The sequence below is a fragment of the Phyllopteryx taeniolatus genome, chromosome 4, assembly GCF_024500385.1.
Source record: "Phyllopteryx taeniolatus isolate TA_2022b chromosome 4, UOR_Ptae_1.2, whole genome shotgun sequence".
NCBI lineage: Eukaryota > Metazoa > Chordata > Actinopteri > Syngnathiformes > Syngnathidae > Phyllopteryx > Phyllopteryx taeniolatus.
The window spans coordinates 8,375,643-8,392,037 of NC_084505.1; the positions used below are offsets into that span (position 1 = coordinate 8,375,643).

Genomic DNA, 16,395 nt, shown 5'->3' on the forward strand with positions numbered 1-16,395 from the left:
TACGGCCAGTTGAGTGTGACAAAAACTATTCAGAACTGATAAGAACCGGACTATTACAGGAGCTTTTACTTACTATTTACACTCGGGGCAGCCATCTTTGAAAGCCGACTCGGGGGTAGTGGGAAATCTCCAACTTTCCAAGTGGGAAATCAGACTTCAGAGGCTGTTCAATTTGAATTTCCGACAAGAAACTTGGAAATTCCAACTTCCGAGTTCAAAATGGAACGCAGGGTATGCCCACAACTTGAAAAAATAAATCTTTCCTGGAGTGTAATGTGTTTTTTTTTGTCCTGTTCTGCTGTTAGGTCAAGCAGGATGGAGAATCTGTATCCCTTTTATGCCGGAACAGTTTTACTGTGTCACAGTGGAGTTTTTAAGATACCGCTGTGGTTTCTTAGTATTAGAATGGATATTTACTGAGAAGGCGGCACAGTGAAAGAGTGGTTAGCACATCTGCCTCACAGTTCTGAGGACTGGGGTTAAAATCCAGGCCTCACCTGTGTGGAGTTTACATGTTCTCCCCATGCCTGCATGAGTTTTCTCCGGGGACTATGGTTTCCTCCCACATCTCAAAAACATGCGTGCTAGGTTGATTGAATACTCTAAATTGCCCGTAGGTGTGAATGTGAGTCTGAATGGTTGTTTATATGTGCCCAGCGATTGGCTTGCGACCAGTTAAGGGTGTACCCCACCTGTCGCCCGAAGATAACTGGGATAGGCTCCAGCACGCCCGCGACCCTAGTGACGATAAGCGGTACAGAAAATGGATGGATGGAAGGATTTATTGAGAATCAGAGTCGAACAGAACAAGATTTCTAGAGGGGAGTGAGAAAAGAAGACAACAAAAGACAAAGTGCTAACTGTAAACAAGATGAGAAAAGTAAATCCTTATATATCTAGAACAATGACACATTAGATATGAGTATTACATGGGGCATAGTGCTACACCCTGTGAGGGAAGGACAGGAGAGGAAGCATGCAGGACAAGGATCGTGAACCCGTATGTACAACTGGTGTGTGGTGGGAGTGGCTATGTACCGTAATTTCTCATCTATAATGCGCTCCCATGTATAATACGCACCCCCAAAGTTGACCTCAAAATTATGGAAAATCGTTCTACCTATGTATAATGCATTTTTTCAATGCATGATTTTGCTTCTACCCACATGATCAAAACGAAGTATCTGTATTTTGTTAGTTTTTTTCAAAGAATTATTCTGAAGTTAAGCACTTTATTTGAACACAATCGTTTTTTTTGTTTACTTGCTCTCATTTTGAAATTCACAACCCTACTTTTAGTTAGTAAATTAGAAAACACACAGTGTGCTCATATGTTTGATTACCCAGGCAGAATTTGTAACATGGGTTCAATTCTTTTAAAGAAAATATGAAGGACCAGGCACATTTTTTATCAATGGGATTAATATTAAATGGTCAAGCATTTCAGAAAAGCATTATCATTAAACAAAACATAACCATAAAGAAATTAATGATGGTTATTGTTCAGTCATCAGTCATATTTATAAAAAATAAAAAATATTTCACAAATTATGCCAGGGTTTGTAAACTTATGAGCACAACTGTACATATAAGCAGTCATACGTACGTACCTCTGTCATATTGGAATGAATGTGTAGGGTACACCTACCTACTACTACTACTACTACTCGGTGGGATTTTGGAATGAAAGTGTACAGCATTTTCATAACCACTAGATGTCAGCATACATTTATAAAATGTGAAAGTTTTTTCCATTTGCCCCTACACCCATGTATAATGCGCACTATTGACTTTTGACAATTTTTGGGGGGGAAAATGTGCATTATACACGAGAAATTACGGTAAATTATAAACCTCTATAAGGACCAGAGTGTGAGTGAAGAGATACCCCAGCAATTCGCATATTCATGAGTTATTTGTCGCAATAAGTGAGAGGCCCCACACCCAGCAAAGAAGTCCCAGGGGTGTGTGCCTGCGGACACAGGCAAGTGAATTGACACTGTTTCGCATGCACAATGTCTGACAGAAGTGCCCTGTAATTGCTGTGCCTGCACCGTGGAGGCTAAGGACCCCACCTAATCAAATGAGAGGCGGGATCGGGCCCAGGAATCCACCCGAGAGCAGCCCGGTGGACGGGATACGTCCCACACCGAGGAACCCAGGGAAGTCCACCGGCCCCACTGAGGCGCCACAACTACCGGCCACCCGGAGGAGGCCGCAGGGAGTTTCTCATCAAAGCTGCCTGCTGCCATTAACACCGTGGGGATGCCCTGCTCCACACCGTAACCGTCCTTCTGCAGTAGCAACATGGAGGGGACCAACACTGCTGGAGATACAGCGCCAAGCACAAAACTGCAAAGTGAAAGAGATGGCCCCACTGACTGGATGTTTACGTTCTACCAGTTGAGCAGTTACAGAACTAGAGGGGAAATATATTTACCCAAGAATGAAGCCCCACACCCAGGGCAAACCCATGAGGAAGTGTGAGGCCACAGCTATGGTGCAGGCCTCAATGATGCAGGGCCCCACTGCCACACGCAAACACACAGTATAACACACTGGACAACATGTCCTGCCGTATGGCACCCACGCACTTTGTGTTGCAAGGCAGCGGCAAAACGGTTGAGATCCGCGTTTAGAGAAGCCGCTGGAGGTCCAGCAAAACAACGCTAGTGCCGTTAGCCTCAGAGCCTGGACCGGAGCGAGTTGCGCGGCTTTGACTGCTTATGGAGCACCATTTGGTGGCCACTAAAGCCCATTGCCTGCTGAAATTTAAAGTGGTGAAAATTGGCCTAAGGGCGTGGTTTATGGTCATTATGAGGCTGCTCCTCTGCAGTTCTCAGTGACACGCCCTCAGCGTCTGCAAGCTAAAACAATGTCCCAATTCGTGATCATTTTGAAGCCTGATTTCACATACTTATTTCATTAATTAATTCGTCAGGCTTGTTAAGACTTCTCTGTGATGTGTCAAATTTACAAGACATTTTTTTCTACTGTTTTGGTTGCACTGTTTGGTATTTTCTACTGTTTGGGAAAAGGCATGTCTTCTTTACATGGTTACAACCATGAGTTTTATTAAATGTCTATCACTCTTTCAAAACTTTAATTAACACTGCATTTTCAAAACTTCAGGCCAGTGGGAAGTCTTTCCAGCCCTCAGTAACTGCCTGGGGTAAATGCCAAAGTGGTGAAACTCAATGACGAAGCAAAGGAGAAACACCTTCTCAAAGCACAGTGATTTTGCAAGCTGTGTAACGTCTACCTGGTCGAGACTGGGAAAGTACTGGATGAGGAAGCCAAGAAGGATCCCAGCAAGCAGGCCACCAGCCACCTCCAGCACCCCTCTCAAGAGGTTGTACCATGTGGAACCTACAGTACATGGAAGAGCAAGATTTACAATAAGTTAAACATATGAAACTCATGGTGGACAACTGGTTAGCACATCTGCCTAGCACATCTGCCTCACAGTTCTGAGGACCGGGGGTTCAAAAATCCCGGCCCCGCCTGTGTGGAGTTTGCATGTTCTCCCCATGCCTGGGTGGGTTTTCTCCAGCCACTCCGGTTTCCTCCCACATCCCAAAAACATGCATGGTATGTTAATTGAAGACAATGCGGTTGTTTGTTTGTTTATAGGTGCCCTGCGATTGGCTGGCGAACGGTTCAGGGTGTACCCCGCCTCCCGCCCGAAGATAGCTGTGATAGGCTCCAGCAGCCCGCGACCCTAGTGAGGATAAGCGGTAAAGAAAATGGATGGATGGATATCAAACATTAATTAAATTAAACATATTTTAGCAGCAAAAAGGCTTGTTTTTAATGTGGCTTAAGACGAATAAATTAACTTTGGTGTGGAAAGCAGTGACGTATTTTGAAAATCGACAAAACTAAATGTTTCTTTGAAAATGTATTGTAAAAATGCGCATTAAAAACTACGCCATTGAAAGAAAATATTATGCTCAGGGTTTATACACCTTCTACAAAGTCAAATAGAAGCTGTTTCCAAAGACTTTTCATGCAATTTTCCAAAAATAATTTCATTTTCTTACTGCTTGGGTACATTGCAGGGGGTCCTCTGTTTTTCGATGTTTCATTCCTGAGGCGGCAAGGTAACCAGAATTTCTAAGTTGTTGTAGGAACGCGCCATATTCTATCACTGAGCTAGACTAATGCAGTAGTGAAGTCAGAAGTATAGTAAATATTTGTATAAAAAACATTGAATCAATCTAAATCAAATGAAAAAGTAGAGCAGTAAATGAGTGCGCCTTCTTGTGCCACTTGACAACATAGTGTATTCTTAAACTGCTGCGCAAACTACGTTGCGCGCCGCTTGCAATCTCAAAATGCTGTAAATTAGGACTGAGGATTCCCTGTAGCATATATTTCAAGTACCATTGGCATCTATTTATTCATCCGTGTTGACTTGAGCTACATTAAAGGTTTGTTTCATCCTTCCCCATTACCTGTAGCAAAAGCCATGCCCAAGCATGTAGTGAACCCTGTTATGGCGAGAATGTCATCAAAGCTGCCTGCTGCCATTAACACCGTGGGGATGCCCTGCTCCACACCGTAACCGTCCTTCTGCAGTAGCAACATGGAGGGGACCACCACTGCTGGAGATACAGCGCCAAGCACAAAACTGCAAAGTGAAAGAGATGGCCCCGCTGACTGGATGCATACGTTCTACCAGTTGAGCGGTTACAGAACTAGAGGGGAAATATATTTACCCAAGAATGAAGCCCCACACCCAGGGAAAACCCATGAGGAAGTGTGAGGCCAGAGCTATGGTGCAGGCCTCAATGATGCAGGGCCCCACTGCCACACGCAAACACACAGATTTCAGCTTCCTCAGAGCCTGGCAAACAACATCCAAAAGGTTATATTCAACAGTAATTGTAGTATTTGAGTCACATAAATCTACACAGAATTACCGTATTTTCACGACCATAGGGCGCACCGTATTAAAAGGCGCAGTCTCAGTTACGGGGTATATTTCTGTATTTAACACATACATAAGGTGCACCGTATTATTGGGCGCAGGCATGGTAAAACATACGGTAGCATGCATGCACACAAAAACAATGTTTCTAAAAAGGCAGCGGGAGCCAAACTGAGTTCGGTTGTACTTTATTGAAGTATTTAACAATGTACTGTTATTTTTTTATCAATCCTCATTCACAAATCCATCAAAGTCCTCATGTTCTGTATCCGAAATGAACAGCTGGGCAAGTACTCAATCAAACACGCCAGGTTCGACTCAAGTCTCGTTGCCGCGCGGCTCCTCAGAAATGATGCCGGCTTTTACGAAAGCTCGAACAACAGTGCAAGCATGTTAGCCCAAGCATCCACAATCCATTAACAAATTGTGCCGTAACTCGCCCGGCGCTGCCTCCTAGTCTTAGTAAAGCTGTGTTCGCCATCGGTCATCCATCGCTCCCACGCCGCTCACAACTTCACTTTGAACGCCCTGTTTACACCAATGTCCACCTCGCCTTGTTTCCGCGTTTTGTTTTTCTTTTTTTCCGCGGAAACTCAGCTTCGTCTTCTTGACGTGGCGAAGCTCGTTTTCCTGCTTCCTCCACTTGCGAACCATGGATTCGTTGATCTTGAATTCTCTCGCGGCTGCTCGATTCCCATGTCCCTCCGCGTAACTGATAGCTTGCAGTTTAAACTGTGCTTCTTAAGCGTGTCTCTTCGTAGGTGCAGTTTTCGACTGCGGTCAAGCCAGCCTCCACTCGTAAAGTAGCAGTTCAGCCAGCCGCCCCTAATTTTGTTCATACTAGGCATTACGGTAATAGGTCACCAACTCGCGGCGAAAGCCACCCTCAAAATAAAAGCTTTCCAATAATACGGACATCAGTGCTCTTCGGTTAAGAAATGCAACCAGCAAAGTTAATTTGAATCTTGAGTTACATTAAAAATTATAGTTTATTTGATATCTTAGGAAAAATAAATGGTAAATGGACTGCACTTATATAGCTCTTTATCTACATCATCACAGTGCCCAAAGCGCTTTACAAAGCCTCACATTCACACACACATTCATAAACCAATGGGCGACTGCTGCCATGCGGAGCAAATTAGGGTTCAGTGTTTTGCCCAAGGACTACATTTTTAATGCATCTCAAGATTCAAATTAACCTTGCTGGTTGCATTCCTTAACCGAAGAGAATTACGTCCGTATTATTGGGAAGCTTTTATTTTGAAGGTGGCTTTAGCCGCGAGCTGGCAACTTACTACCGTAATGCCTAGTATGAACAAAATTAGAGGCGGCTGGCTTGATTGCTACTTTACGAGTGGAGGCTGGCTTAAGCGGTGCTATATACCTGCGTGCCTTTAGCGTCCTCCTTCACGTGCACCCTTCCCCCTTTACGGCCGCATGCTGTCCTCAGCCACGTCCGCTTTTCCTCTGTATGAGCAGCGTGTCAACAGGAAATGCTCCCAGTCAGTCAAGGGGTGGGCTCCTCACGCAACAACATTTATAGATTTTGGAACTCGGTTCACACATAAGGCATTATAAGGCGCCCCATCCATTTTGGAGAAAATTTACGACTTTTAAGTGCGCCTTATGTTCGTGAAAATACGGTATTAAAAAAAAAAAAAAAGAATGGAAAAAAAGTAAAAAGAAGTAAAAATACTTTTGTTTTTTAAATTTAATATCTTTCATATTGTTACAATCAAAGATACCGTTTGATATTAAATATATTTCATGTTGTTAATGCTTTGCCTTGTGTTGTTCTCATTGTGGAGAATACTGGAACAGTAATTTCATTTTGCAGATGAAGTACCTATCTACACTATGTATCCATCTCTCTATCCATCATCTATCTTATTTATAGGTTTAGAATCATATGATGTTGGTAGAACATCCATCAAAAAAGTAACATATCAGTGAAAAATATAAACTTTTAATATAGATTACTAAATTGCAGCAGTTGTGAAAAAGCATCGGAATGTCATAATTTTCCAACCTACATGCTGTATTTAGCTTGTATTAAATTAAAAGATGAAAACATTTTCTGTATCTCTGACGCCTAATTGGTGGTACAACACTAAACTAATACAATAGCTTACCGAGGGATCCAAACTCAGACCGGCTCTGGCTAGGATGACCGCCAGTGCAATGTTCCTGAGGGAGGCGGACCACTTGAAATTAATATACACACCGTCTGTTATTACTGGGATATTTCTCAGCATGAAGCCCATGAGCAGCATACCTGGAAGAGGAAATATATATATATTATTTGATCCTCTCACAGAGTTCAATTTCACATAGTTTCAGTCTCAGATTGGACACCTGAAGCTCAAAAATCAAACTGGATGTTAACCATAATCTTACATTTATGAATCTAACATTTGTGAAAATGTCATGTTTTATTTTCTTCTCAAAACATGCAAACATGAGTAAATATTACTATACTACATAATACTGAAAATGTAAAAGAAATAATAATAATTAAAAAAAATACAGAATCGTAGATGACGTAAAATGTATCCCACCAGACAATCGCTGTTTATGATATACAGTAGTACTGAATGTGGAAGTACCATAATGTACATATGATGTTCAACCCAGCATTGCAAAGCATCAGAAAACCATGTTAGACAGATTTAACACCGGAAGAAAAAACATTTTGGAGTTGATCGACTTAAAATAAAAAATCTTATATATGTCCGGCACTGTTAGTTTGTCCAGAAGATGCTTAATTTCCTACCAAGAAGTGGAGGGAATGGTGGAAGTCTGGGCAGCTGGATCAGAGCCACTAGTTTACCACCAATAACTGCACAGATGAAAAGCACCGTAATGCCAAACAGGTTACCCCCTGGAAGACACTCATCCTCTGTGACGGACCACACCACTCCGAAGAGCACCGCGGCCAAGAGGACTGGGGAGGACACAAAACAATAGTTATGAAAAATAATAATATTATCGCTGTAATTTGAGGAAAATTTTGAGGTTTTAGAATGTCAAAGATCACGGGTGTCAAACTTATTTTTGTCTCGAGCCACATCATAGTAATGGTTTTCCTCAGAGAGCCCTTATAACTATGAAAACCATATAAATGTATAGTTACCTCACCACATTATTTTATATACACAATTGCCCCAGCAATTGATTGTTATGTATATTGTTACCAACAAACTGAATTTGAAATCAGAAGTCATGGAAAATTTATGTTAAGAAGGGATTTAGTGTCAAAAATGCTTGTAATATCTGGTAAAAATGAAGAAAATTTAACAAGAAACTTGAAGTTTCAACACACTTTAACTGCGGTAGGGGGCCATAAAAAGTGGTGCGGCAGGCTGGATCTGGCCCCCAGGCTTTAGGTTTGACACCTGTGTCATAGATTATCATTGACAGTAATGATAACATGGATGGAAGCCCACTGAGCCCAAAGGGGCCCCATTCTGGGAATACCTTTTGTTATGACAGAGGCCACAAGGCCTCTTGGAGGACAAGGGCAAAATCTGTGAATCAAGGGGCAGCAGACCATCGGTGGTTCTGTGTTGGTACCAGCATCCACCACAGGGTTGCGAGGAAGAAAATAGGTTGTTTCCTCTGTGACATTTGGACTGGAACAACGCCGCACTACTACCTGGATCTGGTTCACATTAAGGTGCTGGAAAGAGTCACAGAGCATGGAACAAACAACTTTAACACAGTATTTAATATATGAAAAGAGTTTTAAAAAAAAAAGAAAAAAAAAGGATTATAGTGAGGGTCTAATTAGACAATCAATAAGCTTTTCCACCTCACAGTACACTTGGCTCTCGTTTACCATGGTTTTGGTGTGGGTTTCCACTTCCAAATAATACCAAGGAAAATTGAAAAGTTAAAACCATGCCGCAGTGAACATATCATCTAAAGACATCCATCCATCCATCCATCCACCCATCCATTTTCTACCGCTTATCCGAAGTCGGGTCGCGGGGGCAGTAGCTTAAGCAGGGACGCCCAGACTTCGCTCTCCCCAGCCACTTCATCCAGCTCTTCCGGGGGGAACCCGAGGCGTTCCCAGGCCAGCCGAAAGACGTAGTCTCTCCAGCGTGTCCTGGGTCGTCCCCGAGGTCTCCTCCCAGTGGGACATGCCCGGAACACCGCACCTCATCTGGCTCCTCTCGATGTGGAGAAGCAGCGGCTCTACTCTGAGCCCCACCCGGATGACCGAGCTTCTCACCCTATCTCTAAGGGAGAGCCCGGACACCCTGCGGAGGAAACTCATTTCGGACGCTTGTATCCGGGATCTCGTTCTTTCGGTCACGACCCACAGCTCGTGACCATAGGTGAGGGTAGGAACATAGATCGACCGGTAAATTGAGAGCTTCGCCTTTCGGCTTAGCTCCTTCTTTATCACAACGAACCGATACAAAGTCCGCATCACTGTAGACGCTGCACCGATCCGCCTGTCGATCTCCCGTTCCATTCTTCCCTTACTCGTGTACACGACCCCAAGATACTTGAACTCCTCCACTTGGGGCAGGATCTGATCCCCGACCTGGAGAGGGTACGCCACCCTTTTCCGACTGAGGACCATGGTCTCAGATTTGGAGGTGCTGATTCTCATCCCAGCGGCTTCACACTCTGCTGCGAATTGCTCCAATGAGAGTTGGAGATCACGGCTTGATGAAGGCCGGGCCCCATGGGTGCAGTCCTAGCCACCAGGCGCTCGCCTTCGAGCCCCACCTCCAGGCCTGGCTCCAGAGGGTGGCCCCGGTGAGCCGCGTCCGGGGAAGGGAAACCTAGATCATTTTTATTGTTTCTTCATAGGGGTTCTTCACCTAAAAACAACTGAAGGGAATGAGGGTCTCCTGTATTTACTTATCAACATGTCATAAGACTTTTTTTCCCCCCCAAGAATACCTGGGGGCAGCAAGAAAACATACTGCTGGAGCAAAGTGGAAATTGTGCCATGTTCTTAAGCATTGAGAGCTAAACCAAAGCAAGGTAAGCTAATGTTAGCATGTGAATATTTCTGTCATTTGTTGCTATGCATCCTCAAATGTTACATTGACACGACAATGAAAAATCAGCTTGACTAATGATCGACCAGCAGTGGTTTACATCACCCATATGGTTTCTGCTCAGCCTGCTGATACTTCAAATAGTACCAACTAAGTGAGTCTAAAGTGTTATTAGTGACTCGAGACAAATGGGTATTGTGCAGTGGAAAGGGCAAAGTGAAGTCGGGTTTTGGGAAAAAAAAAATAGACATAAATCAAGAACTTGTTCTGTCATTCTGAAAAAGAACATTGTTTGTTTTAGGGATGTCCCAATCAAATGTTTATGCACCGAAGTCAGAGTCTTTGATTTTAAGTATCTGCCGATACAGAGTCTGATCCGATACATTGCTTAAATAAATAAATAGTATTAAAACAAATAAAACAAATAATAAAACAATAAATATTTAGCACTTAGCAAAGCTAAATAATTTTGGTAATCATCGTTGACCTAAAAAGGAATTTTTATTTTTTGTCTGATTTCATGTCAGACAGTCAGGGGGGGAAAGAAAATGCTGCTGCTGTGCGCGGCTTGGCCTCTTAGGGGCAGTGTGGTGCGATGCATGCATGGAACAACATGTTTGCAGTTAGCTAAAAAAGTATTTTAAAAAAACCCAGAATGTCTCAATAAAAAATAAAAAATTCATTTTCATTTTCACAGACAAGGAAAAATATATGCCTTTGAGTATTTATATTACTGCATATTACTGTATGCGTTACTATGGAGTTTGTGTATTAATATTCGTTATTTGAAGGTAAAACCCCATGATCTAATGCTAATCCTAGCTAGCCCGTTAATGGGGTTTTCCATTGACTTTTAGAAATTAATAGGGCGATTTCTTGAACATTCATGTCTTGTATTTAAATATACTGTACAATGTGTGTAATTCATTTTGTTGCATGTTTAGTTTTACAGTAAAGTACACCCGAGATGTGATTAAACAGTTTAAAGCACGCTCAGGGAGTGCAGAGAGTGTGTATGTCAAACACGCAGACACAAACACACAGAGTCTGCTTGTCTCTTTCAGTCACTTATATTACATCGGTACTAAAAATACCCTGAAAAGTTACATTTTTAAATATAGAACATATCTATTACTGTTCCATTTGGCAAGATATTTGTACCTTTGGATTATTTTGTCACTTTGTAACATTTAAAATGTCGGAAAATGAATAAAACAAACTCTCTTTCAAACACTCGGTCATCTGAAAATCAGGTGATCGATTCGAGTCATGCCTAACCTGTTTCCAGTAGTTTATCTAATACTAAACACTATAGCATCCATCCATCCATTTTCTGAGCCGCTTATCCTCACGAGGGTCGCGGGCGTGCTGGAGCCTACCCCAGCTGTCATCGGGCAGGAGGCGGGGTACACCCTGAACTGGTTGCCAGCCAATCGCAGGGCACATACAAACAAACAACCTTTTGCACTCACAGTCACACCTATGGGCAATTTAGAGTCTCCAATTAATGCATGTTTTTGGGATGTGGGAGGAAACCGGAGTGCCCGGAGAAAACCCACGCAGGCACGGGGAGAACATGCAAACTCCACACAGGCGGGACCGGGGATTGAACCCCGCTCCTCAGAACTGTGAGGCTGACGCTCTAACCAGTCGTCCACCGTGCTGCCACACTATAGCATATAAACACTTATTTAATAAAGCCAGAAGGCAAAAGTATTTCCAATTGTTGGATTGTTTCTTTATTGATTAGTTCGTGACCACTTTTCAGCAGGATTACATGCATTTTGGTGAAAGTAAAAAGGTGAATTGGGAAATTTATTTGCTTTTTGCCAGTGGGAATGCAGATGGTAAACTCCTGTCAGTCTAATCCTAGTAGCTACGTAATTCTCCATGAACCACAAAGTAGCTCGCTCACTATCATATGGACAGACTAAAAAACAAAAAAATAGAGTGCTATGATTTTCTCACTTTTGTTAGAAGAATTAATTTAGCCTCTGTCACTGTCACAGAACAGCAGGCAGCCAACATAAGGACTGTGACAGTTTGAACACAGTGGAGGCGCTGTGGAAGTGTTTGAATGTCATCGACTGTTTTTAATTTTCTTAGAAAAGAATATTGCTTTCATTGTATTATTAAAACGTGTTATTTAAATACAATTGTGTTGAGTTTTATTGGGTTAGGCATGTAAATAATGTTGACATCCTGTATGTGTTTTAATGAAAATATTTTATGCTGCAACTGGCTGTTCGTTGGACAGAGATCATTGGAGATTGGTGTTTGTGTGTGGCTTAACAATAAAGACCATTGCCATTGCCTCGTTCTTGTCAGAACATATGGAGCTGATTGCAGAAAAGTGGTGAGATGCAAAAATATATATAGTTTTTTGTTTTAATGATTGTCTGAAGTCTGTGCTCTACTGTGTTATATTTTGGTTTTACAGTTACAGAAAAGTACCGGTAGGCTTAACTATTGGAACAAAGTAGCAAAATCAGAAGCACAAGCAGAGGAATAGACTGAGAGCAAGCACATTAGTTTCTATAGTATGAAACCCAATTGATTATCATTAAAGCTCATTGAATAACATACTTTAGCTAAGGGTAAAAAAATTAAAGTAACACCTACTTCCACATGGTTTCCTGATGGCAAAGGGATTCTCTCCAACAGTGGACTGGGTACAGGACTTGGTGCAGGACTGGGTACGGGACTGGGTGCGGGACTGGGCTCCGGAGTGGCGGGTTTGGACCGAGTGTCTTCCATGGTAGTTATCTAAAATATATCTGGCCCACTCTTCGGTATCGCAGAACATTCAACTGAGGGATGATGTTGCTGACCATAGAAGGGGCAGTTCCAGCACTTGAACACGTTTGTGTCCACCTCTGACTTGAATTCCAACAATAGAGAAAAGAAAACAGAAGTATTAGTGGCGTTAAACACATTCGGTAGGTATGTCTGTAATCCGGCGCTGGCAAGGTTGTTGGAAGTGGTCACTCAACGAGATATACTCTTGATTGAGCAATTTGAGTAGCGATCAAATTGCTGTTTTCTGTGTTTCACTGTGTTCACGTTATTCACCTAAACACTATATGCTACTAGTGATGATGTAGAACACAACTCTAGTTTTAATCACAACTTCAACATTTCTCTGCAGGGCAAATAAGTTACAATTCTTTGACCTTTCCCGAATTTATAGTTGAACCACCCCAAACCCTAAAAAACTTCTAGGTAAAATAATTTTTCAAATGCATATGATAATCTGTAGTATATATGTTTTTATGCTTCTGCCAAATGTGATGTAAATTGATCAATTTGCACACACATTTATGGGACCTGCAACTGGCCAAGTCTCTTATGATGTTAAACTCCACGATTGCTCATATTTTTGGTTAATTCCAACGCTAATTTCATAAATTTTATCAACTATAAAAGCCTCTTCCATGCATCCATCCCTCCATCTTCTTTACCACTTATCCTCACTAGGGTCGCGGGCTGCCGGAGCCTATCCCAGCTATCTTCGGGCGGCAGGCAGGATACACCCTGAACCGGTCGCCAGCCAATCACAGGGCACACAGAAACAAACAAGCATTCGCACTCACATTCCTCACCCAGGGACAATTTAGAGTTTTCAATCAACCTACCACACATGTTTTTTGGGATGTGGGAGGATACCGGAGTGCCCGGAGAAAACCAACACAGGCACAGGGAGAACATGCAAACTCCAAACAGGCGAGGCCGAGATTTGAACCCCGGTCCCCAGAACAGAACTATATTTATCCCTTCTTATTAGCAACATGACAAGTGGCCTGTCTTTTTCTAAAAATGTTCTAAAAAACATGGGATGAGCACTTCAACCACTTGTAAAATCCTCCATTACAAATAAATTCATGAAAAAACAATTGATTGCTGAAGTACAGTACATGATCTATTCTACTGCCCTCACTGCTCTTCTCACACATAATGTTCCAGTTGCGCTAGTTGAGTTTTTAGGGCAAGTGACGCCGTTCGAAACTTTACGGTAATTTAGACGCGTCGATGTTTCGGATAACATTTGCAATGTACGAGCGATTGGTGGATATTTTTAACTAAAACTTGTTAGCCAATTGAGGAAGACGTTCCCTGAAGACCAGATGAAATAAACCAGTTAAGTAGATATGTTGAGAAATAGTGAAGTTTTATTGCTTTACTCTAAACCTGTGTTTTCATCACCAGATTTTCTATAGACAATATCACACAAAAACATTACCCAAAAAGGCAATTTTTTCCAACACAAAATTTTTCTGGAACCCATAATCCGATTTTCAAAATTCTTGTTGCGTTGTACTGAGGTTGAAGTGGCCGTTCCAACCAGAGTCAGCATTTTCCATCCATCCATTTTCTTTTACCAGGTCGTGGACGTGCTGGGGCCTATCCCAGATATCTTCGGGCGAGAGCCGGAGTACACCCTGAACCGGTTGCCAGGCAATCGCAGGGCACACATAAACAAACAACCATTCACACTCACATTCATACCTACAGGCAATTAAGAGTCTTCAATCAACCTAGCATGCATGTTTTTGCGATGCGGGAGGAAACCGGAGTACCTGGAGAAAACTCATGCAGGCACGGGGAGAACATGCAAACACCACACACGTGGGGCCGGGATTCGAACCCCGGTCTCAGAACTCCGTGCCACCCAGTTAGCATTTTGCCAGACAAATTTTTGACAAACCTTGTCACGTTGTTATTCTTATGTGTTCTTATAATTTATGGAGTGTTGTTCTTTTTTTTTCTATGCATGTTTGAGTGCCAAATTAAAGCACACCACATCACCCGACTGTTATCTGCAAATTCTGTTAAACTCTTGACAATTTATTTGTAAAGCTGGTACCCAGGTTTCTACTGTATAATTACTTAAAGTACATCAGTTTGGTGGCTTTCTATTAACTGTTGCATAGCACAATAGAAGTACAAATATATGTACACATGTACAAACCAAATTACGAGATGGCACCCATTATAAAAAATTATGTACTGCAACAGTAATCATTACATAGCCTTATTTGCTGTATTTGACTAGTTTTATATTACTTTTCATATGTACATTATATTGCTTCACTAAAACATCGTCAGATTATTTGGTTGACAATTTCAATTTAATATCCATTACAGTTTTCACATGATTTTTGTTATCCTAAGAGTTACCCATTGTGTTTCACGAGTGGCTGGAATTAATTAGAAATAATTACCACCATTATTATATGTTGTCTATTTCTGTTTAACAAGCGTTTCACTGATGCCCTTTGAAAAAACGGTTATTAAAGTTTAAACTGGGAGTCAACAAAAAAAAAGGTCACATAAAATCTCAACCCAAATTGGCCAGAAATTAGTGCATTTTCACCAGGTTTAAAGTAATAACTTTCTTAATATTTGTCACAGGAAAATAATACAACACTGGAATGGATAATTCTGGTCTCCTGCAAATCATTTAATCTTTGAACTTTTACAAGCATACCTAAGTGGTAGCTGTATAACTAAATAACGAGTAGGGGAATCGCCCCTCAAGCATTACATACTGCAACGTGCTGTTAACCACTAGCTGGTGGCACCGGCAACAGCCGTTGGTTAATCCAATATTGTCAACAGAGCACACTAATCGATGCTTACATGCTTGGCCATATGGCGCAGCGAGCAGTGGAAGTAAGTGAACGTGGATGTTTCTGCCAGTCTGCCGAAACTCTCTTTTCGGTACACATAGCCTATGCTAACAGCTTGCTAACTTTGCGGGTAGTATGAGGAGGAGGGTCTATCTTCAACGAAGGGGTTAATCGCGTACAACTATACGTCATACCAAGGACGTAGTAACATATGGACTGCTAGCCGGTTAGCTACGCGTTCGTTGACAATTTTGTGTGAGTCCACGCCTTACCGGACATTGCCATGCTCTCGCTAAAGCGTCTCGGTGCCTTCGGGTTGTTACTATTTAAACATTACAGCAAAAAAACAATTAACATATTAGCTTGTCACGAAACACTAAAGTATCAAGCAGGCAACCTGTGTGTGAACAAATTACAAATCATCGTACTTAATTCTCGTACATAAACTGACACACAGAGACCACAAAAGCACAATTTCCTGCAAAATAACAATCTTGTAATAGGTTTTGTGCTTAGTGCATTTGTGAGTCAATTTCAGTACTTCCTGTCGGATAATGGATGTGATGTTGTACATCCAGTGCCCACTACATGCATCGTAAATAGCTTAACGTTCTGAGTTAACGATCAGTGAAAACAAATAAAAAAATAAAATAAAACGCTTACCTCACACCATAAACATTGTCAACGCTTGGGAACTGGCATTGGCAGCCTTTCTGGCAGGTTAGCCGGGAGGCAAATGGTAATAAAAGGGATTAGTAATGTCCAGTCCCTACCGTGTAGCATCGGTATAAGTTTGGGAGGAGGGAGG

The 16,395-nt window shown here is 42.0% G+C and overlaps 1 protein-coding gene across 3 annotated transcripts in view; it reads right to left on the minus strand.

The window, feature by feature from the left end:
* si:dkey-162b23.4 (sodium/hydrogen exchanger 9B2) overlaps positions 1-16,394 on the minus strand; it is a 24,517-nt gene extending 8,123 nt beyond the window's left edge. The window contains exons 1-8 of one of the 3 annotated variants that reach the window (XM_061772282.1): positions 16,251-16,394; positions 12,580-12,837; positions 8,414-8,615; positions 7,710-7,880; positions 7,069-7,211; positions 4,722-4,849; positions 4,458-4,633; positions 3,263-3,369 (exon numbers count right to left, since the gene is read on the minus strand). In XM_061772282.1, coding sequence (XP_061628266.1) covers positions 3,263-3,369; positions 4,458-4,633; positions 4,722-4,849; positions 7,069-7,211; positions 7,710-7,880; positions 8,414-8,615; positions 12,580-12,714 — 1,062 coding nt within the window. In that variant the 5' untranslated portion in view covers positions 12,715-12,837; positions 16,251-16,394. The other 2 variants (XM_061772284.1, XM_061772283.1) reach the window with 2 other exon arrangements.
* Between the last annotated feature and the right edge of the window lies 1 nt (position 16,395).